The sequence below is a fragment of the Coniophora puteana genome (genome assembly GCF_000271625.1).
Source record: "Coniophora puteana RWD-64-598 SS2 unplaced genomic scaffold CONPUscaffold_6, whole genome shotgun sequence".
NCBI lineage: Eukaryota > Fungi > Basidiomycota > Agaricomycetes > Boletales > Coniophoraceae > Coniophora > Coniophora puteana.
Window position 1 is genome coordinate 240338 of NW_006913058.1, and position 20621 is coordinate 260958.

Below are 20621 nucleotides of genomic sequence, written 5' to 3' on the forward strand. Positions count from 1 at the left end.
GCGACATGCTTCTCATGGCTAGCTAGCACTGGCTGCGGCGAGCACAGAGGGCTTCGGGGCACTGCCGTCATACCCGATGTGTGATTCGGCGAGCATGGATATGTCATTCGCCGTCGATGGGTCAGCGTCTTGTTGATGTTTGTCCGCCGCCTTCTGTGCGCTCTCTCCGTTGATCTCGGGGATGTCCAGGTTCTTATTAGGCACCTGCTCATCTGCCGTACCATCGTCATCCGTAGTCTGTTCCAAGAGACTGGCATCGTGTTCAACGCCAGGCGCTTGGCCATTCGCCCTCGCCCTACGTTCGTCCATCCACGGGCCGGCACCGCTCGCATCACAGCCTTCCTTGCACTGACACGAGCCACCAAGAATCGCTGGGAGACTATCCGCGTCAATAAGCTCGAGGAGCCTATCCCTGTAGTCAACACCCAGGATGTCGATCTTCTCTTGTGTTTCCTTGGATAGCCAACGCTTGACAACATTCCAAATGAATGTAAACGATGACGGCGCATTGATAATAGCGAGTCGACCCATCCTGAAAAGAAGTATGAGTGACCATAGGAGAGCTGCCTCGGTCTTTCGCGTACGTTTCGGGAAAATAATCTTGAGATATCTGGAAAGAGCTTCTTGCGAGTGACTTCACTTGCCAAAATTGAGATAGACTATATAAAAAACACCATCAGACGTGAACCCTCGGAGAATTGGATAACATACGTAAATCCTTTGAGGTCTGTAATCACAAACGCAGTGCCAATGTGTCTGCCAGCAGCACGAGAAGAGGAAGGCAATATCTCTCGGGTCAGGTTATCCGCATTCACACATATGGCATCCCAATGCTTCTCCGGGGTGATATGTTTATAGAGTTCCGGAAGGTTGAGTTCACGAAATATTTGGACGCTCACTGGCCGTCCTTGCTATGATTTGCGGAATCAATGTCGACAACTCACTTTGTGACAGTTTATCACACCAACCTTGTCTGTCTGGTTTGGTGTAAGGCTCATGTCAAGTCACACACAATAAAAGACACACCTTATGGACGAACATGGCCCAATGTTTGAGAACTTCGCTTCGACCTGGGTACTTTAGGCCATAAGCCATAGTCAAAGGTAAAGTTGTGAACTGACACACGTCAAATGGATTAATCTCCTCGTGCAACTTGTCGATGCCTTTCCCGCCGACGGTCTTGCGCCAATGCTGACAGTTCTTGAGCATCAACTTGGACTGAGGTAAGTCAAACTTGCGTGCCCGAAGGAAACGCCTGAAAGCATGAATGCCTGAGCAAACCGGTATACTTGGCAGAAAAACAACGGTGCTTACAACAATGTTTCGTCATCAGTGCCAATCGAATCTCCCTCATGGATAATCTCCTCGCCAAACACTTCCTCTTTAAATTGAGCAAGCTTACGCTGGTGCTCCGCATCTAGTACAGACATGGTTATGAGGGCAGAAGAACGGTACTGAAAGCCTAGGACGCGGTGCGAATGGTGCAACCGAGGCTGATCAGAGAGGCTGGGTACGGGGTGATCTCAGCGTTGTGAATCGTGACCGTTCACAAGGATATCGGATAGCCTCGAGGGAAAATGAGCAAGTTCAGCGGGTGTAATTGCACATCGTCTCAGAGCGTGAGAGATGCTCGAGTGCCTTGGTATCGTTGGCAGGGATAAGTTAGAACGCAACAGCGAGTCGTCGAATTGGAGTAGCTGGTTCCGATGACGGAGGGCGCCAGATTCGTCGCTGTGCATCGCCACCAAATCATTGCTGACAAGTTTTACTATTTATGGTAAGCTGACAAGGTGGAGAACCGCATCAGTCGCCAAAGGACCGAGCAAGTTACTCTAGGTTACTCTCCGTCCAATCAGAGGGGAACACCAACGCACTTCCGTCTTCCACTCTCAATTCGAAGCTTGAGTGCACGCAATCTCTGATGTACTCAAAACGGAGAAGTAAAGACCTGCAGCCTATAAAATGGTAATCATGGCATTAGCAGTCGTATCGTCCAAAACAACGTCCCCACTCAGGTGTCTACTCAGTGACCAGCCCACTATTCCTTGCACTATTCTCAACTATGCTTCTCTCAGGCTTCCAGCTTTCTGAGATGTACAAATATATGGACGCTGTCGCAGTCGCGACCACAGTCTGGGTAACATACCGCACTATGGCCAGCGTACGCGAGTGCAAGGCTGTCGCCGAATCCCTGGCAGGCCCCGTGCGCCCCGAAACGATCCCAACTTCGTTCTGGGTCCGTCTTGCCGGTCCGATGCATGGGGTCGCATCCTTTGCTCCTGTCTTGACCTTCGTGCTGGCCATCACAATCAGTGAGTTTCAGCAGCCCAGCTGGATGCTCGAGGCAGGGCTGCCAGGAATTGTGGAGTCAGCGGAGCAGAGAACCCTCATCAGAGGTGGCGCATGTGCCGTATCGCTGCTGATCGAAATGTTCATTCGCCTGACGTTTGAGCATCTGGGATCGCAGTGGCACTCGCTCGGGGTGTGTGCCTCCGTCTCGTCGCCGTAAGTGCCCACGATGGACTAAAATTATTCATTTCAGCGCCGCAAGAATGCCAAAGTGGTGACTACCGGGCCATTTTCATTTGTCAGACACCCAGTCTATCTGTACGTGACAACGGCGATTTATCCTCATGACATGCTGATAAAGGGCGTACTCTAGTGCTGCATTGGCTCAGACCGTCATGTATTCGTCCATGTACTGGTCCTATGTTCCCTTGTAAGCGTTACCTTTCAATGTTCTCGCCTTCGCTATCAAAATGCCTATTGAGGTAGGCTTCAGCTTCAGCACGCAATTCTATCTTCTCCGGCTGATCCTGTTTTTAGGAGGATGTTATTCTCAAAGATACAGACACTGCGACGGCTTATCGAGAGTATAAGCGGAGGGTCCCTTACAGGCTCATACCCTACGTATGGTAAACTGAACTTTGCAATAAGCTAGCGTTAAACCTCAAACAAACTGACAAACTGTGCTAATCCCGCTAGCGCAAATATAACTGCGCCTTGGCCTCCTGAGCAAGCGTGATGAGCTCCGCACTGTCCTTGTTCACCAGCATACGCTCACCGCCGGCATCAGACCTTATCTTATCCATGACCATTTTGATTCCTCTCCCATTGAGCCCGGTCCACTCTTGGACTAAGCGTCCATTGAAATGCCCCTTCAGCCACTCTCGCTCATGCTTATCTCTGACCATCGCGTCCCACTCGCCCTTCTTTCCAAAATGTTCTAGCGCTTCCTTCTTCACCTCTTCGACGTCTTTTGAGCACCCTGGAGAGGTGGCATGGATGCGTGCCCAACTCAAGAATTCTCCGTACATTGTGCGCTCTTCGCCCAGTTTATGATTTCCGCTCGTGTCAAGCTTTGCGAAAGCGAAGAACCGTGATGTTACGGCGAAGCGAAAGATGGCCTCCTGGGTGGTGAAGCCTTTCTCCCAAGTGCTCAATGAGAGACCCATAAATTCGAATGCTTCTGACGCAGACGAGGTGAGAAGGGTAGGTGGGTTCGGGTGTGGACTTGTCATCTGGCAAGATTGGTTCATGAGCAACCTAATATTCAGATTGCCTTCTTATCTGAATCACGACTGACCTTCATCCCTTTCGTTCCAATAGAAAGGCCACAAGCCCTCGCTGTGGCTGTAATGATCATTCCGAGGTCGCCATACCCATGAATAAGTAGTATGTTCCGAAGCTCAAGCTCCGAAGCGCAAACATGAACGTCGACCTGGACGTATTTCTGCCCGTCCGATGACGCAAAGTTGCAGGACCTATGATGGTTCCTCTTGAGAGGGACAGCATAATTCGAGGTCCTATTTTCGGACATAGCCAACACATCCACAGCACCGAGTGCGCGTTTGATATCTTCATGATTACTGCCGTCGTCACTCGCGTTACGGGCGATCGGTCCGAGCACGAGGAAGTCTATGTCTCCGTAGTCAGCTTTGCTTGGCGGCTCCGCTGGTATCTCCACACGCTCGTACAAAGGTTTGAGTGCGGAGAGGTAGAAGTCCCTGAGCTCAAAGTAGAGCTCAGGGGGGAGACGAGGGAAAGAGCTCGACGTAAAGGCTGGGTTTTGGAGAAAAGCGCGACCACCCATGTGGAGAAATATGGTCTATCGGTGAACGTGAGCAGATCAGCTGGAAACGGGTTTTTAGCGCTAGCGCTCATTGTTAGCTTTCCCCTTTAAATGCCAGACATGCTGTACATGACGGAGTCATCTTGATTTATACTGACTCGCTATGGTCCTGCCAGTGATCATAGGTACCCTTACGCAAGCAATTTGATGAAGACGAAGTATCCTGAGAAGGTTTGGCTCAAATTCAAGTAGGGAGGATTAATGAGAGGTGTTCTGTCTTGCTTCAACGAAGACAAATTTTACGGCCTACGTAGCCAAACTAAGAAAGGACGTTGAAGCTATTGGCTGCTTGCAAGATGTAGCAGAGCACAGCATTACGTCAGCGTAGCACGCAGTGAACGGGATGAGTGTGCGGAACACATCGCCCTGTTTCGCCACTCGTACATCAACATCTCAACAACCATGTCCAAGTACGCACCGCATCATAAATCCAACAACAACCCTCGCGCCAACGCGTCCACAGTCTGCCAAAAATGTTTGGGTCGGGGTTTGTCCACGATACGCCACCTCTGAATACCGAGTTGAAGCTGACCTCTTCTATGACAATTTGTATGCGGCAGGCCATTTCATATACGAGTGCAAGTCGACGCGTCCGTACATCTCGCGGCCTTCTCGCACGGAGATCCTCGAGAATCCAAAGTCGCTGGCTAAACTGAAGGACGCAGGCAAGCCGTCCGTCGAAGTTCCGGAGGAATTCAAAAACAAGTTCGTCATTGCTCTCAGGACGAGTAGACTCATGCTCATTTGCGACATTTTCAGGAGCGGAACTGCGAATCGCATCCTCGAGGCGAAGGAGAAGGAGAGGCAGAGTGAGAAGTCGGAGGAAGCTGCTCGGAAGCCCAGTAAGAGACCTAGGAGGTCTATCTCTTCAATCCACCTCTTGAACCTACCTGACCTCATTGTACTTGTACAGGTCTTCACGGTCTTCTTCTGAGAGCGACTCGAGTTCTGGTTCTGATTCGGACTCGGATTCAGGCTCGTCCTCAGCCTCTGGTTCCTCTTCCGGGTCTTCGCGCTCAAGCGACAGGAAGCGGCGTGTACCGCACAGAAGGAGAAGCCCCTCTTCCGAAAGTGGCGACAGCCACGACAGTCGTGGATCCAAATGAACAGGTTATATTATCATTGCGCCACCGCCCTTTCCTTCTTCGAACATCATTATCATGTAAAATACGCTCCTTCACCCCACACACCAGTAGAAATTCGTACGAGCACTCAGAGCGTGACACATCAGGGTGCAATTCAGCAGGTGACGCCAGTAACTCTCGTGTTCATGAGGAGGGCTACGATGAGTCTATACAAGGTCGTTTAACTTTGATTTCGGGCTTAAAGTGAACTAGCACACACCCGTACAAACCCAACACTTCGGCGAAGATCAAGATGAGGACCATTGAGACGAACACCCGGTTCTCGTAGACGTATGCGCGAACGCACTGCATAGAGGAGTTAGTTCTGTAACTTTCCGTATAAGACTGCTGCATACCGCATCTCCAACAAGGCCAATAGCATATCCGGCAGCCAGGCCGGTGAGACCGCAAGAGAGGCCAGCACCTAGGTGAATAAAACCTGATGACAAGGGGTAGTCGTTTGGAGAGACTGCGTATATGCGTCAGTCACATGTGCTCGTGTATGATTCAAGGGAGACATACGGCCTCCTGCTATCAAGACTGAAACGACCAGGCCGTACACGGCAATGATACCAGACATGACGACAGGAACGAGCGACTAAACGTTCAATGCAAGTCGGCATTTGCGGTCGCTGCTGCGTGCTGCGAACGTACCTTCATGATCAGCTCTGGGCGGAAGCTGCCCAGGCCGGCAATGGCGATGCCGGACTTTGACGTTCCGAAAGCTGCACCGACAGCTGAAGGTACGTGGATTTAGGACGTGTAGGTTATTAGCCAACCGGTAGACTTACTGCTGAATATCATCTACGACGTGCAACGTTAGCTGGAACTTGAACCCGGAATTCATGAGGGAAACTCACTGCAGACGCTACACCGGCAAAGCCGAAGAAAGGAGCGAAAGGCGGGCACATCTCGGATGACATGTTGAGCGGATACAAGGAAAGAGCGTCAGAGGAATCGATGCTACTGTCGTCGTTGCGGTGAAGGTGCCAGACTGTCAGACGTTAGTCCCCTCACAGAGTCACACACGTGACGCCTGGGGCTTCTAGCGTTTGGCGCCGAACTTCAGTACTTCATTGCTTCAGTTGCAATACATAAGAGGTCTGTACCAAGTACTCGCGTGTGGTTCATCTCACTCCAGAAGAGCATACACACTCCTGAATGACAACTCATGAGCCACTCGAGACCACCAGATGAACACTTTTACTTGCTCCCTATTTCGTGTTCCAGTCCTCTCTTACTGTAAATCCAGGACTTGTAGGCTCAAGACTAGGCACCCAACTTTATGTCAAACAGCCCTGCACGTCTAGGCATGCAAAATGATGTTTAGTGCAACAGCAAATTATGAATGTGTATCTAAAATGTCTATGAGAAAGCGACTATTTCTTCTTGACCGCCTTTATTCGGATTTGCTCGTCCCCAATGAAGACACCCTAAGAAAAGAGTTTTATAAGTGATGCACAAAAAGTGATGTAGTAAGCGAAGATCACATACCTTTCCCTTGTAGGGTTCTGGAGGCCTGAGCTTGCGCACCTCGGCAGCAAACAGTCCAAGACGCTGTTTGTCATTGCAGCTAAGCACAATCTTTGTTGGCGAAGGCACCTCTGCCTTGATGTGGGCAGGTATCGGGACATAAATGACGTGACAGTGTCCGAGTTTCATGTTGAGTCGCTTCCCGCAGCCACCATCCACCGTACCTCTTGGGTCCTCCTCGAGTATCGCGCGGTAACCAACGCCGACGAGGTACAAGGGAACAGTGAAGCCCTCGGTCATACCAATGACCGCGTTGTTGATCAAAGTGCGCGTCGTCCCCCACATAGCGCGTTGTTTCTTAGTCTCTGCGTCCTCCACAGCGACATTGAGAAGGTTCGGCTGAGGGAAGGTAAGCCGTATGAAGGGATCGAGAGGGACGGAGGTAGTGCCGAGCGGACCCGTCACGGTAACGGCGGTGGATGTAGGAGTGAGGGTAACATTTTGAGGAACGTTGATGGGTGCCTTGCCAATGTGTGATATGTGCACGGAAACCCTGGGCGTCGAGCTGAAATGGCGGACAGCCTGCCGAAAGACTGGTCTGGGGAGCATACTTTGTCACCACAGCACTCCGAGTTGCTTGGCCGACAAAAGTGAAGGAGCGTGTAAAGTATCCGTACCCAGGGCTCGGTCTCTTTACTCCCGAGCGGACTTCGGCTAACTCGGTCCTTGCCTTATCTCCATGAAATGGATTCGGCCACCCACCTTACATATACATACCTGTTGTCGTCGCTCAAGCTCAAGCTCAAGTTCAGCTTACTTGACGTATGCCTCGACCCCACGCATCATGGACCCCTTGGCCGGCGCAAAATCTAGTACTACTCTGTGGTTCCTACTAACTCTCCGATACAATCCTCACTTTTGATCTATCTTGTCCTCGGTTATCCGGTCTAAAGTTGTGAGCTTTGGCGAGGTCCTATCCAGTACGCGCTAGCCCCGGTACAAAACAAAAGTTGGCGAGTCTACTTTATTCTCAATTGGTTTCCTGTCTCTTCTGGCTCAGGTCTCTCTTTGAGTTCCTTTCAATGTTCTACAGCACTTCAGTCTCGGTACCTGTCGGCTTCGACGCTCGTGCTCATGGATAAAGCTAAAGATAACGCTCAGGATGATTACCTATTCCGAGGTTGACAGTCACGATGACAATCAATCCACGAGGTTGGCTACTGACAACGCTCTGCTCAGGAGAGTTGGATATAGGAGCGAGATCATGTGAGAGTCTCCGTGAGTTGTCTATCTGACGCCCCAAGCTGCACACTAGGCAAACAACGCTGGCGCCATGTAACTTCTGGAGACAATCCTTCTCCCTGTCTGCCCTGACAGTATCCTGCAGTTCCACAACAGCTTACTAGTATCCGCTACTGTCCGGTACAGTCAGTTGAATGACATCGGTGTGCATCTCGCTGAAATCCTACGGACGGATATATGGCCTCGGTATAGCTATCATAACCTTCCATATCATGCATTGTTGTGTTAATGGCAGAGCTTACCTCGTCTGTCCCAGAACTAAAATTTCAACAGAACATCTGCCTGATACTGATAATGATGCAAAACCCCTCGCAATCAGCGCGGGGCCTTACTATTTCTTCGAAGAGAGACGCTCTGCCTTGGGCCCGCTGGATAACGGGGTGACTGAGTATTACTCCTCAAACCATCTTTTATGCTCAAGTTCCCAGCATAGACGACAAGGGTTACGAAGGTATCAAGAAGGAACCGACGCAGTGTATAACCTGAACTAGCTGGTACGAATTACCAGGTGCGATAGTGAGATGCGTTTCATATTTTCTATTCTCTTTTGAACTTGAAGACGTCGTAGAGTTTGCTGGTGGCTGATCAATAGACGATAAATCCTCCTCTCAGACGGTTTTGCTACCTAGGATGAACGTGAAGAACGCAAACTGGATAAAAGTGGGGGGCCGGACTCTTTAGACTCTACTTTTGTGAACTTTCTTTGGCTACTTGATCGTTTCTTGTCTTGTGACACTGACGTCCCCGGACCGCGCCGTCAATTCATCATCGGCGCGTTCTCGCCAACGCTTCTCGTGCATAGCAAAGGTTCTAATTTGCCTTCATCGCCAACGTCCAGCGTAAACATGCATCCGCTCCGTGCGTCACGGACATTGACGGAGTGAATTCTCCCCAGATATCGGCCTCCGTTCGCTGTTCTGACTGTGAAGGATATCTGCAACTGTCTGGGCCGCTCTCAGCACTGGGCATCAGCTTCAACGCTTGCGCTTGATAGCAATGCTAAATATACAACCTTGGCGTGGGCGTCGTCTGGCACGCGGTATCGCTGGGGCTGGGCGATAAGAGCGAGGAACTAAAGGGGGCACTCCGTGCTCTGAGGTCCTGCGAAGGTCATGCCCTTATCTTCTACAGTCAGTTGCCTATAAGTATTTCAACGGTCGTCATACGCTTCTTCAGCCCTGGTTTGCTCTCAGGGATCATTCATCGATACTTTCTCCTCAATTGGCATGGCCAAAACCAAGGATGACGCTCTTGTCACGTCCTCTGAAGTTGATAGTCAGGATGACCTGGATGTCAAGCGTTCGGCTGCTGATAACGCGCTCCTCAGAAAGTGGGATATAGGAGCGAATTTAGGCGAGAGTTTTCGGTGTGTTGTTTGTCTGAAAGCTTTACTTCTCTTGCAACTAACCAAACGCTACATCGCCCAGCTGCTAGAGACCGTGTCATTCTCCTTGGCTATTATGGCAGTATCTTGCGGTATCACCACAGGATATCAATATCCTTTGCTGTCTGGTAAGACCAACGACTCATGTCGGGTTATTGCTCTCAGTCAAAATTCCTAGGTGGCCATATGGCCATTATATGGGCCTGGTTCATAGCATCGTTCCCCGTCATGTGCATTCCTGCATCAATGGCAGAACTTGCCTCATCTATGCCGTACGTGTCCGAAATGGGCATATTTCATGGATTGGACGAAGACAAACCTCTCGCAGAACTAGCGCAGGCCTTTACTACTTCTCTGCTAAAATGGCCTCCGAAAATCGCTCTGCCCTGGCCAGTTGGATTACGGGGTGGTCAAACATCACCGGTCAGATCACTCTTGTCTGTTCCATCAACTACTCTAGGTAAGCTATATCTTATAGAATTATTACCGAGGTTCAATCTGACGCAGCGTCGAGTGCAATCATGATCACGTCGGCCATCTCAATGGCCACAGATGGGGCCGTAATTTTGACTCAGGCGGCCACGTTCGGAATCCTGATGGCCATTCACTTCACGCAGGGTATCATCTGCTCGGCTGGGACGCGTGTCCTCGCTAGAATGACTGTAGTTATCATGGTGATTATCTGTTAGTCTGCCGCCCGCATGGATGTTTGAGTGGACTGCTTACAACTCGGGCTGCACTCAGTGGGCACTACGTTCTCTGCCATCATCGCTCTGCTTGTGTGCGCAGGTGACAGGAGAGTATCCGCCAAAACGGCGTTCACCTCATTCGAAAACAACACTGGGTGGGGGAACAGTAAGAATTCATACTCGAAACGGTCATTCGTATCTCACCGCTCATAGATGGATGGGCCTTCATTCTGGCATTTACCTCACCGATGTGGTCCTTGACTGGTTGTACGTAGGCGTCTTGCATACTCATGCCTTGTGACTTCCATTGATCCGGTTCAACAGATGACTCCGCTGCTCACATCGCTGAAGAGACGGCAAACGCCGCGAGAGCTGCGCCGATAGCGATCCTTGTTGGCGTAGCGGCCACAGAGATACTTGGATGGTTATATTACATTGCAGCCTCTTTTGCGACGCAGTCAGTCACGGAAACCCTGCAGACTACTTTGCCTCTACCCATGGGCCAGGTCTTTTTAGATACTTTGGGTAAAACGGGATCTCTGGCGTTGTGGATACCCATTGCTGTGCTTCAGGTAAGCTCAAACGTTGTACACTCAGCTCGAAGGTAGCTGACAACTGGTATGTGTAGTACATGTGCGGATGCTCACAGGCTGTTGATGCTTCTCGAGTCGTGTTTGCTTTCTCCAGAGATAATGCATTGCCCGGCTCACGCTGGTGGAAACATATCAACCCTTATACCCTCACTCCAATCAACGCTGTCTGGTTTGTCATTCTTATGTCGGCCATCTGTGGAATTCTTTCGTTCTCTGCAGCAGCGTTCGATTCCCTCGCTTCGTAAGTGGATTTTTCACTCTGTCAATTGAGGTGCTTACGTGTGACAGTGCTTCGGTCATCGGTCTATATGTTTCCTACGTCACCCCCATATACTTTCGGATTACCTCTGGCGAGAAAAAGTTTAAACCCGGGCCGTTTAGCTTAGGGAGATGGTCAAGACTATCTGGAGCCATCTCCGTTTTGTGGACAGTATTCATGGTGATCATGTTGCTGTTCCCATATGCACGCCAAGTAGACGCCCAAACCATGAGTGAGTGAACGTGATTCACCTTCGCTGTCTCTTCTCACTCTCTTCGCGAAGATTACTCCGTGGTACTGGTAATGGCGGTTGCTTTGTTCGCTTCCCTATCCTGGATATTCTCCGCGCGGCATTGGTTTACCGGGCCCGTACCCAATATAGACAACAAAAAGTATGAGAATGAAAAAGAGGAGAGTACGTAGTATACAGTCTTGATTGTCAGATGTAATATGCAAACCACATGGTTACTTGTCTATGATAGCGACGCTCCGACGAGAGTGGGGGCGACGCACACGCCGTCCTTCGTACGTATACGGTGCACGCTTTTTGTCGCGGGGTTAACCCATGCCGCCTCTTTGGAGTCCAGAGTAATGAAGCCGGGCTGGATAGTCTCGAAGATCTTCTTCTTGGGGTTCATCTGGGACAATGGCGTGCCATCTATGTTTGAGTCAGCTTTTTATACTAATACAGAGATATGTCGACCTACTTTCATATTCTGGACCCTCGAAGTAGACCCGCTCGCCAGGTTTTGAGCCGGCGGGAGGCTGGATCAACTCAATGCCACCTTCCTTTCCTTCCTTTGCAGTAGCACATAGCACCATGGCAAAGCTCTTGACACCGCGCATGTTGGCAGGTTTAAGGTTGCACTGGATGTCACATACGTCAAAGAATCGGAGTTTCGTCGAGGAGGATCACGTACAACAGCAACAAGGTACTTATCCCGCATTTCCTCGATGGGTATGTAGTGCACCAGACCAGAGACCACAGTCCTTGGCTCATCCTCACCAACATCGATTTGCTATGCATGGTGCTTTAGCCCATGTGACAAAATCATGGTGCAATGAACGTACCTCAACGTACAAGCCATCCGCGTCTGGGTGTTTCTTGACTGCATAGTGTGTGTCAAAAAGAGGCACACTTTCTCAAACGGCTGACACTCACTATCAATGATGTGACCGACCCGAAGGTCGACCATAGATGGCACAGGCTCGCCAGCATCCTCTGCCGTTGCACTGCCCTTGCCACCAGCCTCACTTTTCTTCTTTCCGCCCTGTTCAGCAGGTGCGGCACCCTCCTTTTTCTTCTTCTCCTTTTTCTCTTTGGGAGCCTTGTCCTGAGTTGCCTCAGGGTTTCCCTCTACTTTTGCAGCAGGTGCAGTGGCCGCACTCTCCGCGCTGGCTGGCGCCTTCGGAGCTTTCTCCTTTTTCTTGGGAGGCTCGACCTTGCGCTCGATAGGCGGTGCGTTTTCAATTCCAAGGCTAACAACCGAGAAGGAGAGCTGGTCGGCCGCGGTGCGAACTTCCGGACGTGACTGGATATGGTCGAAGTAGCGGGTCAAAGAAGGAGTTGCGTGTATTTGCGCATGGTTTTGTTGAGACTATAATAGTATGATAAGGGAATCCACAGACATACGCATACAAGTTAGTGCTACGTACCACAAGAGGGTGAAGAGCGCCATAGAGGGCAACATCCGCGGCGGAGAAGTAATTGCTGACAGCATATGTGCGTTGGACGAGCAGAGCATCGAGGTCCTGTATCCATACGATTTTAGTTTCGTCGCCATATCTAGTTTTCCTGCAAACGAACAAATGACCTTGAGAGATTCTGCCTTGATCTCCCCCTGCGCGACCTTGTCTACCCAAGATGCAACTTCAACCTGATCTGCCCCAGTCGTCCCTGGCGAGGCAGCGGATTTGGTGATGAGATCCTTGACAGACGCGTGGAGTTTGGCGACGGACACGTCGAGGGACATGGTTCGTCGGAGATGGATGAGGAGTAAGTGCCGGTTCGACGCCCGGATCGATCGAGTCAAGATTCCGTGCATGCTAGATAAAATAAAAGCCACGTGATGGTGCTAAGTAGGTAACGAGCAACGCGTCGGGCCAGAGTCAGCCTCAAACGCGCGCTTTTCGACCCTGACATGGAGCAAGCAGAAACTAGTTGAGCAAAGATACTTCATAGAGATCAACACTACACGCCGCTACTTAATCGTATCTCCCTTTACCATCAACGGCGAAGTTGTTTGTCACCTTTCGAAGAAGAAAATCTCCATACTTCACTGGCGCGTACTCCTTTGTCTCTAATGATCTATTCTTCTCTATAATACGGAGGGCAGCAGGAAGAGGGGTGACATTTGCGGAGAAGTTGGGCTCGAAGAAAAACGGTATCCTGTCAGTTTAGTCAGCGTTGAAAACATATCTCACTCGGCAAATCTGCACGAACGAAACCCTAGAAGTACTCATCAGCATCTCTCCTCACAATACTGGCATGAAGACACTTACCGATAATTTGATCCACGGTGGACTACCCTGTGCAACGTACTCTTGTATAGTCCCTGAGTCCAGATCTCCCACACTGGCGCATTCAGCAACCTCGCACTTCGAAGTCTAGGTGGAGACAGGCTTACTCTCTCCAATGTTACACACAACACAGCCAGGAATAGGATCTGCGTCAATCCATACGCCATCCTCTGCCCCATTCTCTGTTGGCAATCCGTTTGTTTGGGACGGACGAGCCCCTGGCTGCTTCACGAATACTTGCAGTGCGGACTTCGTTGGATCGGCATAGAGAAAGCTAGCCGACTCTTCCTTCAGTTCCTTAACCTTGTATTGAAGATAGCTGCATATATGCTCACGTCAAACACCCATAATCCCTTTGCAGCACCGATCTTTAGTCGCTTGCTCAAACAGCGAACTTTGCTGGCTTACTTATGTGCACCACACGAAAAACCATCGTAGTCATTCGGCAGTGGAGGGTAACCTTATTCTTACTTAGCTTTTCGGTTCCGAGCAATACACACACCGGGGATGATCAGCTTACCAATGATCCTCATCACCCAGAACGAGTCGTCCACTTCATGCTTGAGCGCCTCCCATTCGTCCTTCGCCATTCCAAGGCCGATAGCCATCCTAGCCAGTACGTCTCGTAACCCTCTCGGTAGGCGGAAGACAGAAGGAAACGTACGCTTCCATGACAATCATGCCAAGATTCTTCATCTTTGCAACCCACGCGTCGTATTTCTCCTTAAACCCCGGCACATCGGGCCACTGGTTCTCTCCCCACAACGGCTTGCTTTTGTCAGGCAACTCCACTGGCTTGTAGAAGTCGATGCCTTCATGATTATCTGCCTTTCCACCAGTCACATTTTCCTGAAGCCTTTGATATCCTGTGTACAAGCATAGGTGTGTTAGGATATTAGGGTAAGAGCGACACGGATGACGAGGAAAGAATGACCGCGAGCGAAGTCCTGGTGTTTGATGGAGATCTTGTCCTTATCCTCCTGCGGCAGGGCGAAGAACTTGCGCGCGAGCTGAGTCAGATCCTCTGGCTCCGACTTATCGACGAACTTGGAGATGTCGAGGTAAAAGAAACCATACTTGAGACAGGCGGCGTGGAGAGCAGACGAAACGTCCTGGCGCGCCGACTCGTCCGCTGCAGGATCAAGATAGGGGCCAATGTCTATGATCGGGAGTCCGGCTGCCTCGCGGTTGGACATTGGGATTGTAGGCATTCAAGTAGTTATACAATGCTCAGGGCAAGGTTAAGGCGGGGTGGACACGATGTCAGTTTGGACTGAAGGTGCGTGAAGGTCTGTTCTTTGCCTAGTGCCAGGCGCACTCCGTTGTTTCGCCCACGAGATAAGATAAGGAAATAAGGACGTGTACAGTAATGCCAATTGAGTGATGCGTCGTGGTCTACAGTCAACAAAATATTCTAATAACACGACATCAAAAGTGAGTTATTACAGACTATGCATATGAACATTAGAGATGCGGGCATTTGCGAGCAGTGATTTCGGCTATCGGTATAGTCCGTTTTCAGGCCACTGCTGCGAGTATATCGTGCGTCCCGGGTTTTGCGGCACTCCTGCGAACCCACCACTCGAGTCCTGTATGAACCCGCTTGCAGGACCAGTGTACTGGCCTGCCCAGCCAGATCCGGGAGAGGCGTATTCTTGCGCTGGCATTGAATCGTGCGCATAGGGAGAACGCGAGTCTGTGTGCGCGCTCCTCCGTGGCGGCGTACTATGCCCATTCCATGACGCGCTAGGTAGACCATAAACACCATTGCCGTTGACTTCCTCGTAGACACTCCGTGTCTCCCGCGCGGATCTGCTCCTACTTGACCGCGATGAGACGCGCCCTTCAGGGTGTTCGTCTGTGCTCGAGTGTCGCCTGCTACCCTCTCGGTGTGAAGATTCGCGAGCTGTTGAACTCGAGTTGGCGGTCACGGACGGCTTTTCTTTCCCGTTGGCAAGAGCCTTCGCCTTTCCCTTAGCGATGGCCGCCTTGCCATTTGTTTGTGCCGAGCTTGAAGGTGGTACAATAGACGCGGACTGGAGTTGCTGTGAAAAAGCTGACATAGCTGGGATGCCATCTGCGTCTTCTCTTTCCTTCGCCTCTCGTAGCCGCAAGGCCTCTTCAAGCGAGATTGATTGCGGTATCGTATCTGAGAATAGAAATTAAGGACATACGAGCAAGGTAACTGTGAGGGCACCCTACCCTGAAGAAACATAAACTCTTGATATTGCTGCACCGACATGGCTGCAATAAATTGAGTCGAAATCACATACACGGATGGGGCATGTTAACATACCCATGTCAGCATAATGGACCATGTTCCGACGCTGTGACGACGCTTCGCGGTGACCTGCCTGAGCCATTCGCTTTATGAACTCCTCCTAGTAACAAGACGCTCGGGTCAGAGCTCGCGAGATGAATGTCTGTAGTAATCTTGCTCACCGTTGCCACGGATAGGACAAATGAAGCTTCCTTAGACATAGTCAGCGCACCTGTCACACCTGACCATGGCATAATGTAAGTGAAGTATTTGACGCGTGCCGCTGCAACATGTTTAAGCACACACCATCCGCCTGCAGTATATTTTCTAGCCGCGACACGGGGAGCGTGGTCGAGCCTGGTGCGCGCGAGTAGACCTTTTTGCCTGTCTTTTTTTGGCCGGGCTGCTCGGCCTGGGCGGTGTCCTCTTCCGCTTCCGTTGAATCCGAGTCCAGCTCATCCACCTCGGCTTCGTCCTCGAAGTCGGCAGGCAGGTCATGAAGGTTGGATTGGTCCGCCGTCTGGTCGACGTCCATGGCACTGTGGTGCACTGACGATGGAGGGACTGATGAGTTGTCCGAGTAGAAGGAAGCCATCACTGGCGGGAGAGGAGGATGGCTAGTGAGGGGGGAGGAGGCAGAGGAGAGGGGGTGCCAGGTGGATGGGGACTAGGGATGATCCTGGGTCGGGAAGGCGCTGGATGGAGGATGGGGAGGGTGCGGAGGGAACGCGACAGGAGGACACGGAAGAGGAAGTTCGGTATGAGAATTATTGGAGGGATCGTGCAAGGGACTACTACTAGCCACATCACCCGCAGGACGCGTCTACACTCCCTCCCCTACACCCGTCCGTTAATCCGCCTAATAGCATCCTGTGACGCGCCTTTCATTTGCACAAGAGCGGCAGAAAGCAATTGATGAGGGGTGTCGCAGACCGAAATGTACTGCATTATCTGGAGGCAGCAGGGTCGTCATGATTTGGTAAAGTACAGAAACGCGAGAGAGTGGAGAGTGCTAGTAATTGCTACATCTGATTATTGCCAAATATTAATGTAAAGTAAAGCTTATGCCTATCACATCCTTTCTGTCTTCCACGGCTTAGAACATCGGCTCAAAACATATAAGCCTAGTACCCAATTACTATATCCGCACATTTACTCGATCTTGATAGTAGTGTGTGCCTTGTCCTCCACCTTGGGGATAGTCAAAGTGAGGACGCCATGATCCAGTTTGGCCGACACCTTTGAGCTGTCGACCATCTGGGGCAACCACACAGTTCGAGAGAACGTGCTTGACGAGATGCTAGATGCGCGTTCAGAGGCGAGTTCGGTTGTTGACGGGTCTGACTTCTGAACAGCACCAGCGTTCACATCGGCTGAAGGCCCGGGAGCGCCTATGGGAGAACAATCAACTAACTAATAGATTGTACTGACAAACAGACCCTTACCTTCTAAGCTGGCAGAGCTATCGCTAGTATTGGTTTGGGAAATGTTGTCATTTCCGTTGGGATCGAAGTCTCCTCCACTCCTACGGCTGAAAACCTTGCCTTCGATTGTGACACTGCGACCGTCACCCCCTATCCTGACATTCAGATCCTCCTTCTTGACTCCGGGCAACTCGGCTTCAACGATGTAATTGCTGCCTTCTTCAGTAACGTCTAGCGCAGGGCGGGACGTCTGAAAAGATCCGATGAATGGGTCGTCGAAGAGGGAGTAGCGGTGTGAGTTGAGCGAAGCTGGTGCTCTGCCCAGCGGCTGCTCGAGCATCTGGAAGAAGGGCCGGAATTCGCGGAAGAGTTGCCGAGCGATAGACATGTTGGTAGTGGATCCTTTACCTGATGAAATCGCGAAGGGGACCATAGATCGCCATTTTATACACAGGCGTACTGTGGTCGAGAAAAATCCAGAAGACACGCGGCCATGTTCTAAGACTTGACGCAAGGGCGTAAGGGAGTAACCCCTGGCAGTTTCGTCATTTCGCCGGCAAGTTCCGGAGCCTTCCGTTCAGCTTCCAAAAATAACACATGCACACCCAACGTCCGCATCGCTGTAAGAGAGCATGGTCGTGGAATCAATGATCATACTACATCACTCTAATACAGTACATGGTAGCCAAGTGTCCGAAAGAGAAACAAGGAAGATGTATCTATATTCCAGGCCATTCTACAACCCACTGTGCTTGCACCGAGTGCTCTTGGTCGTCATCATCCTCAAACTTTAGCTTATACGTGGGTATATGTTTTGAAGAAGTCGCCTTTTGGAGCACAGTCAACGAAAAGAAACTTCACAAAATAACGCTCCTTACTCTTCCTCCAGGGACAAGGTCCTTTGGAGAGGCAATCACTTCAGCTCGGTAAAAGCAACTTGTATCTGGATACAAAGCCATGACCGTAGACCCCGCTGAAAATTCCGGATAGGCATTCAAATGTGCAGCGTTATTGGACTGCACGTTAGGATCAGGTAGGGGTATAATCGCGCGCAGTGTAGTGTTGTATCGTCTGAAAAGGGTGCGATCAGGATCAACTAACCCGATTGCAGTATTAGAGGCAGTATCTTACAATCCAGGTTGGCCGTCCTCCTGGGGTTCCACATCCTGTACCTCGTACCTGAGAGTACATAACCAGACATCAGAGCGCCAGAGAAATTACGACGAAGGCCCATATATTTCTTACCGATTTTTGTCTTGGTTTATACATTTTGTGATGACAGCAAGGATCCAGGTATTTTCGTCCCCATCAGTGTTCGTACCATCGGCCGTCTTCCCCGACGGCGGATGGAAGGCTACTTTCCGTCCTTCCTGCAAAGGAAGCTGTTTGGCTAGCGCCTCCCTTCGAGCTTTTGGCTCACGCGAGAAGGGTATGGCAGGAGTTGGCCCGACAGAGCCCCGTGTAGAATTTGAATGCAGTGATGCACGCCCATTTCCCGGTTGAGGCGTGCCTCCCCTAGCTGGTGGAGATGACGGCCGTGGTCTCTTGTTGCGTTTTTCTAGACAGTTCCTCTGAATCATGGTCCTTAAATTGAGAGAGTGAACCAACCTGGAAAGTCTTCCGAGGCTTTCCTCAGAGCAATGAGGACGCTTATTTGCTCGATGGCCTCCTTAATAATCCTGAGAAATATCAGTCAGAGTTCTACAGTACGCTAATAAACCTACTTTTCCTCTTTTTCACTGTTCTCTTTAATCTCTTTAAGGGCGGATGATAGGCGCTTATAGTTCGCTTTGGTTGACTCATACCCTTCTCCGGGCGAGGAGTCTTCAGGGGGCCACGACGTAAGCAGCTTATTAGCGCGAGCTATTGTCTCTAATGAAACGCTATTTGAAGCAGTATAAATATTTGAAAGAGAACTGAGCGAATTGGACGCCTGTGTCCAACACTGAACCTCTGCGGGATGACACTTTCAACGCGGGATCACTTCGCGAGGCACGTGGTTTACTTACCTTCGGATGACGCTGGTCGCACGGACCCCCGTCTTCGGTCCATATTACGGATAGAGAATGATAGAGTAAAGTAAGGTATGGGTACACTCTGACCGTTCTGCACCGACCAGGAGGCCAGGTCAGTAGTGGACGCGATGGTTATGGTCGAACTTGTGTAACTACTGGAACTTCCTTTTGCGGCGCTAAGTGGTCGCGGAATATTCGGAGCTTTTAGTGATGTAAGAGTCCTCGTTGTGATGCTTCTCAGGGACACGGGCCTCGTGCTCGGCGCTTAATTGGGACATACATCCTGACGTTTGCATTGCATCCAGTACACCACGACAACGACGCTGTGCATAAGTGGATCGCACAAATTACCGCAAGCATACTTCTACTGCCATTTTCTCATTGGCCACAAAAACGACAAATGAGCTCTACTTCGCGAGATCGCCAGGGTTTGCAAGTTTTCGGAGAGAAACATCATACACAACTATAACGCTTACCGTCAGTTTCATCTATAGACACACATACTTAATAGAGGAACATACCTTCTTCTATTTTTTGAGGTCATATTTCAAACTGTCGAATCTTCGGCGGAGTGTATCATTTTTCAGGTTAAGCTACGGGTCAGAGCAAGTGCAAGGTAATCGTTAGCCACTAGTCACTAGTGACCAGGTGGCGCTCACAGACTGACCATGGAGAACCCTGCGAACAGTTCTTTGACGAACAATGAGATCCTGATGGGCTCATCATAGTCGCCGAGAGTCACTGCATTAACAGCCAAGCGGGACTACCATTGCATATGCAGATCAGCCTCAACATATAGCGGGAGCTTAATTTTCTGCATACCAGTTCATTGACCATCGTGATGAGGCCCAGTAGGTAATCCTCCACTGGCAAAGAGAATCTGTCTTTCCACTCGCTTTTGACTACGCGACATGAGATTCTCTGGTGAGCTCATTTGCTGTAAGGAGCTATATGAGGGTACACACTACCGAGGATTTTGGCGACGTCATCGAGAGGTATCAGATTGCGAGTTGCCAAGTACTCGACGAGAGCGGCAGCATAAACTGCAGTCCGCAAAGAGTTGGTCCACATGTCTTTCCACCTCCAAAATTGATTGGGTGGAATGATGTCAGCCATAGCAGTGCTAGTCTCCTGACAACTGGACAACATAGGGCGGACCGAGTCAAGTATAGCAGGAACTACAGACAGCGGGCAGTCATGAAAAAATCTCCATTCTGATAAAGATGCGAACTAGATTTCGAGGGGGTTGAGTGGATCTTGCTGAGCGCGCCAACCATGTTTCGCGTTTTTTTGTCCAGTTCGGCCACTTGCTCCCTAATTTTCTGCAGAGTGCTTAGAGGTGGCAGTTTCTCGTGTCACTACGGCGGGAACGAACCTCCCTTATCTCAAGGTCCTGCTCCAGTAACTCGTTGAGGTGCTCGAGGTCTTGATGATCCATGACGTCCG

The 20621-nt window shown here is 50.6% G+C and overlaps 12 protein-coding genes across 12 annotated transcripts; 2 read left to right on the forward strand and 10 right to left on the reverse strand.

Annotated features, from left to right (window-relative positions):
- Nucleotides 1–18: 18 nt before the first annotated feature.
- Nucleotides 19–1430, reverse strand: CONPUDRAFT_72806 (CRAL TRIO domain-containing protein; the record flags this gene model as incomplete). The annotated part of the gene is made up of 7 exons (XM_007770101.1): nucleotides 19–532; nucleotides 585–659; nucleotides 712–911; nucleotides 945–977; nucleotides 1027–1077; nucleotides 1126–1255; nucleotides 1315–1430. 7 exons carry the CDS (start codon nucleotides 1428–1430, stop codon nucleotides 19–21), a joined length of 1119 nt encoding a protein of 372 aa, XP_007768291.1.
- A 582-nt stretch (nucleotides 1431–2012) lies between these two features.
- CONPUDRAFT_82069 (uncharacterized protein) lies at nucleotides 2013–4103 on the reverse strand. The gene is made up of 5 exons (XM_007770219.1): nucleotides 3587–4103; nucleotides 2827–3521; nucleotides 2663–2771; nucleotides 2543–2607; nucleotides 2013–2482 (listed from the first exon to the last, which is right to left on the reverse strand). Exons 1-2 carry the CDS (start codon nucleotides 4091–4093, stop codon nucleotides 2982–2984), a joined length of 1047 nt encoding a protein of 348 aa, XP_007768409.1. The 5' UTR covers nucleotides 4094–4103; the 3' UTR covers nucleotides 2013–2482; nucleotides 2543–2607; nucleotides 2663–2771; nucleotides 2827–2981.
- Nucleotides 4104–4534: 431 nt separating this feature from the next.
- Nucleotides 4535–4838, forward strand: CONPUDRAFT_39538 (uncharacterized protein; the record flags this gene model as incomplete). The annotated part of the gene is made up of 2 exons (XM_007769998.1): nucleotides 4535–4619; nucleotides 4693–4838. Coding segments are annotated over 2 exons (231 nt in total), but the record flags the coding sequence as incomplete, so codon positions are not given.
- Nucleotides 4839–5371: 533 nt separating this feature from the next.
- On the reverse strand, nucleotides 5372–6179 carry CONPUDRAFT_153503 (V-type ATPase; the record flags this gene model as incomplete). The annotated part of the gene is made up of 7 exons (XM_007770220.1): nucleotides 5372–5423; nucleotides 5477–5562; nucleotides 5613–5725; nucleotides 5779–5854; nucleotides 5911–5993; nucleotides 6048–6060; nucleotides 6117–6179. 7 exons carry the CDS (start codon nucleotides 6177–6179, stop codon nucleotides 5372–5374), a joined length of 486 nt encoding a protein of 161 aa, XP_007768410.1.
- A 339-nt stretch (nucleotides 6180–6518) lies between these two features.
- On the reverse strand, nucleotides 6519–7349 carry CONPUDRAFT_104030 (ribosomal protein L6). Its single transcript, XM_007770221.1, has 2 exons — nucleotides 6751–7349; nucleotides 6519–6689 (listed from the first exon to the last, which is right to left on the reverse strand). Exons 1-2 carry the CDS (start codon nucleotides 7336–7338, stop codon nucleotides 6636–6638), a joined length of 642 nt encoding a protein of 213 aa, XP_007768411.1. The 5' UTR covers nucleotides 7339–7349; the 3' UTR covers nucleotides 6519–6635.
- Nucleotides 7350–9257: 1908 nt separating this feature from the next.
- On the forward strand, nucleotides 9258–11379 carry CONPUDRAFT_90031 (amino acid transporter; the record flags this gene model as incomplete). The annotated part of the gene is made up of 12 exons (XM_007770222.1): nucleotides 9258–9323; nucleotides 9359–9397; nucleotides 9459–9543; nucleotides 9594–9687; nucleotides 9744–9875; nucleotides 9930–10099; nucleotides 10160–10270; nucleotides 10318–10371; nucleotides 10429–10676; nucleotides 10733–10938; nucleotides 10986–11188; nucleotides 11240–11379. The coding sequence occupies 12 exons, from the start codon at nucleotides 9258–9260 to the stop codon at nucleotides 11377–11379; spliced, it is 1548 nt and encodes a 515-aa protein (XP_007768412.1).
- On the reverse strand, nucleotides 11353–12967 carry CONPUDRAFT_123797 (nucleic acid-binding protein). The gene is made up of 7 exons (XM_007770223.1): nucleotides 12771–12967; nucleotides 12613–12708; nucleotides 12119–12554; nucleotides 12028–12065; nucleotides 11877–11975; nucleotides 11664–11823; nucleotides 11353–11614 (listed from the first exon to the last, which is right to left on the reverse strand). The coding sequence occupies exons 1-7, from the start codon at nucleotides 12927–12929 to the stop codon at nucleotides 11430–11432; spliced, it is 1173 nt and encodes a 390-aa protein (XP_007768413.1). The 5' UTR covers nucleotides 12930–12967; the 3' UTR covers nucleotides 11353–11429.
- Nucleotides 12968–13161: 194 nt separating this feature from the next.
- On the reverse strand, nucleotides 13162–14672 carry CONPUDRAFT_90033 (Clavaminate synthase-like protein; the record flags this gene model as incomplete). The annotated part of the gene is made up of 8 exons (XM_007770224.1): nucleotides 13162–13345; nucleotides 13459–13531; nucleotides 13584–13750; nucleotides 13812–13829; nucleotides 13885–13936; nucleotides 13997–14085; nucleotides 14141–14342; nucleotides 14411–14672. 8 exons carry the CDS (start codon nucleotides 14670–14672, stop codon nucleotides 13162–13164), a joined length of 1047 nt encoding a protein of 348 aa, XP_007768414.1.
- A 176-nt stretch (nucleotides 14673–14848) lies between these two features.
- On the reverse strand, nucleotides 14849–16345 carry CONPUDRAFT_137091 (uncharacterized protein). Its single transcript, XM_007770225.1, has 5 exons — nucleotides 16043–16345; nucleotides 15919–15977; nucleotides 15773–15857; nucleotides 15679–15720; nucleotides 14849–15625 (listed from the first exon to the last, which is right to left on the reverse strand). The coding sequence occupies exons 1-5, from the start codon at nucleotides 16329–16331 to the stop codon at nucleotides 14976–14978; spliced, it is 1125 nt and encodes a 374-aa protein (XP_007768415.1). The 5' UTR covers nucleotides 16332–16345; the 3' UTR covers nucleotides 14849–14975.
- A 543-nt stretch (nucleotides 16346–16888) lies between these two features.
- Nucleotides 16889–17548, reverse strand: CONPUDRAFT_55669 (HSP20-like chaperone; the record flags this gene model as incomplete). Its single annotated transcript, XM_007770021.1, has 2 exons — nucleotides 16889–17109; nucleotides 17182–17548. 2 exons carry the CDS (start codon nucleotides 17546–17548, stop codon nucleotides 16889–16891), a joined length of 588 nt encoding a protein of 195 aa, XP_007768211.1.
- A 250-nt stretch (nucleotides 17549–17798) lies between these two features.
- Nucleotides 17799–19277, reverse strand: CONPUDRAFT_137092 (uncharacterized protein). The gene is made up of 7 exons (XM_007770226.1): nucleotides 19170–19277; nucleotides 18885–19113; nucleotides 18769–18839; nucleotides 18406–18718; nucleotides 18292–18339; nucleotides 18039–18231; nucleotides 17799–17987 (listed from the first exon to the last, which is right to left on the reverse strand). Exons 1-7 carry the CDS (start codon nucleotides 19210–19212, stop codon nucleotides 17880–17882), a joined length of 1005 nt encoding a protein of 334 aa, XP_007768416.1. The 5' UTR covers nucleotides 19213–19277; the 3' UTR covers nucleotides 17799–17879.
- Nucleotides 19278–19455: 178 nt separating this feature from the next.
- CONPUDRAFT_165206 (Translin) lies at nucleotides 19456–20613 on the reverse strand (the record flags this gene model as incomplete). The annotated part of the gene is made up of 7 exons (XM_007770227.1): nucleotides 19456–19638; nucleotides 19697–19768; nucleotides 19843–19938; nucleotides 19998–20077; nucleotides 20141–20353; nucleotides 20407–20497; nucleotides 20551–20613. 6 exons carry the CDS (start codon nucleotides 20611–20613, stop codon nucleotides 19703–19705), a joined length of 609 nt encoding a protein of 202 aa, XP_007768417.1. The 3' UTR covers nucleotides 19456–19638; nucleotides 19697–19702.
- Nucleotides 20614–20621: the final 8 nt, after the last annotated feature.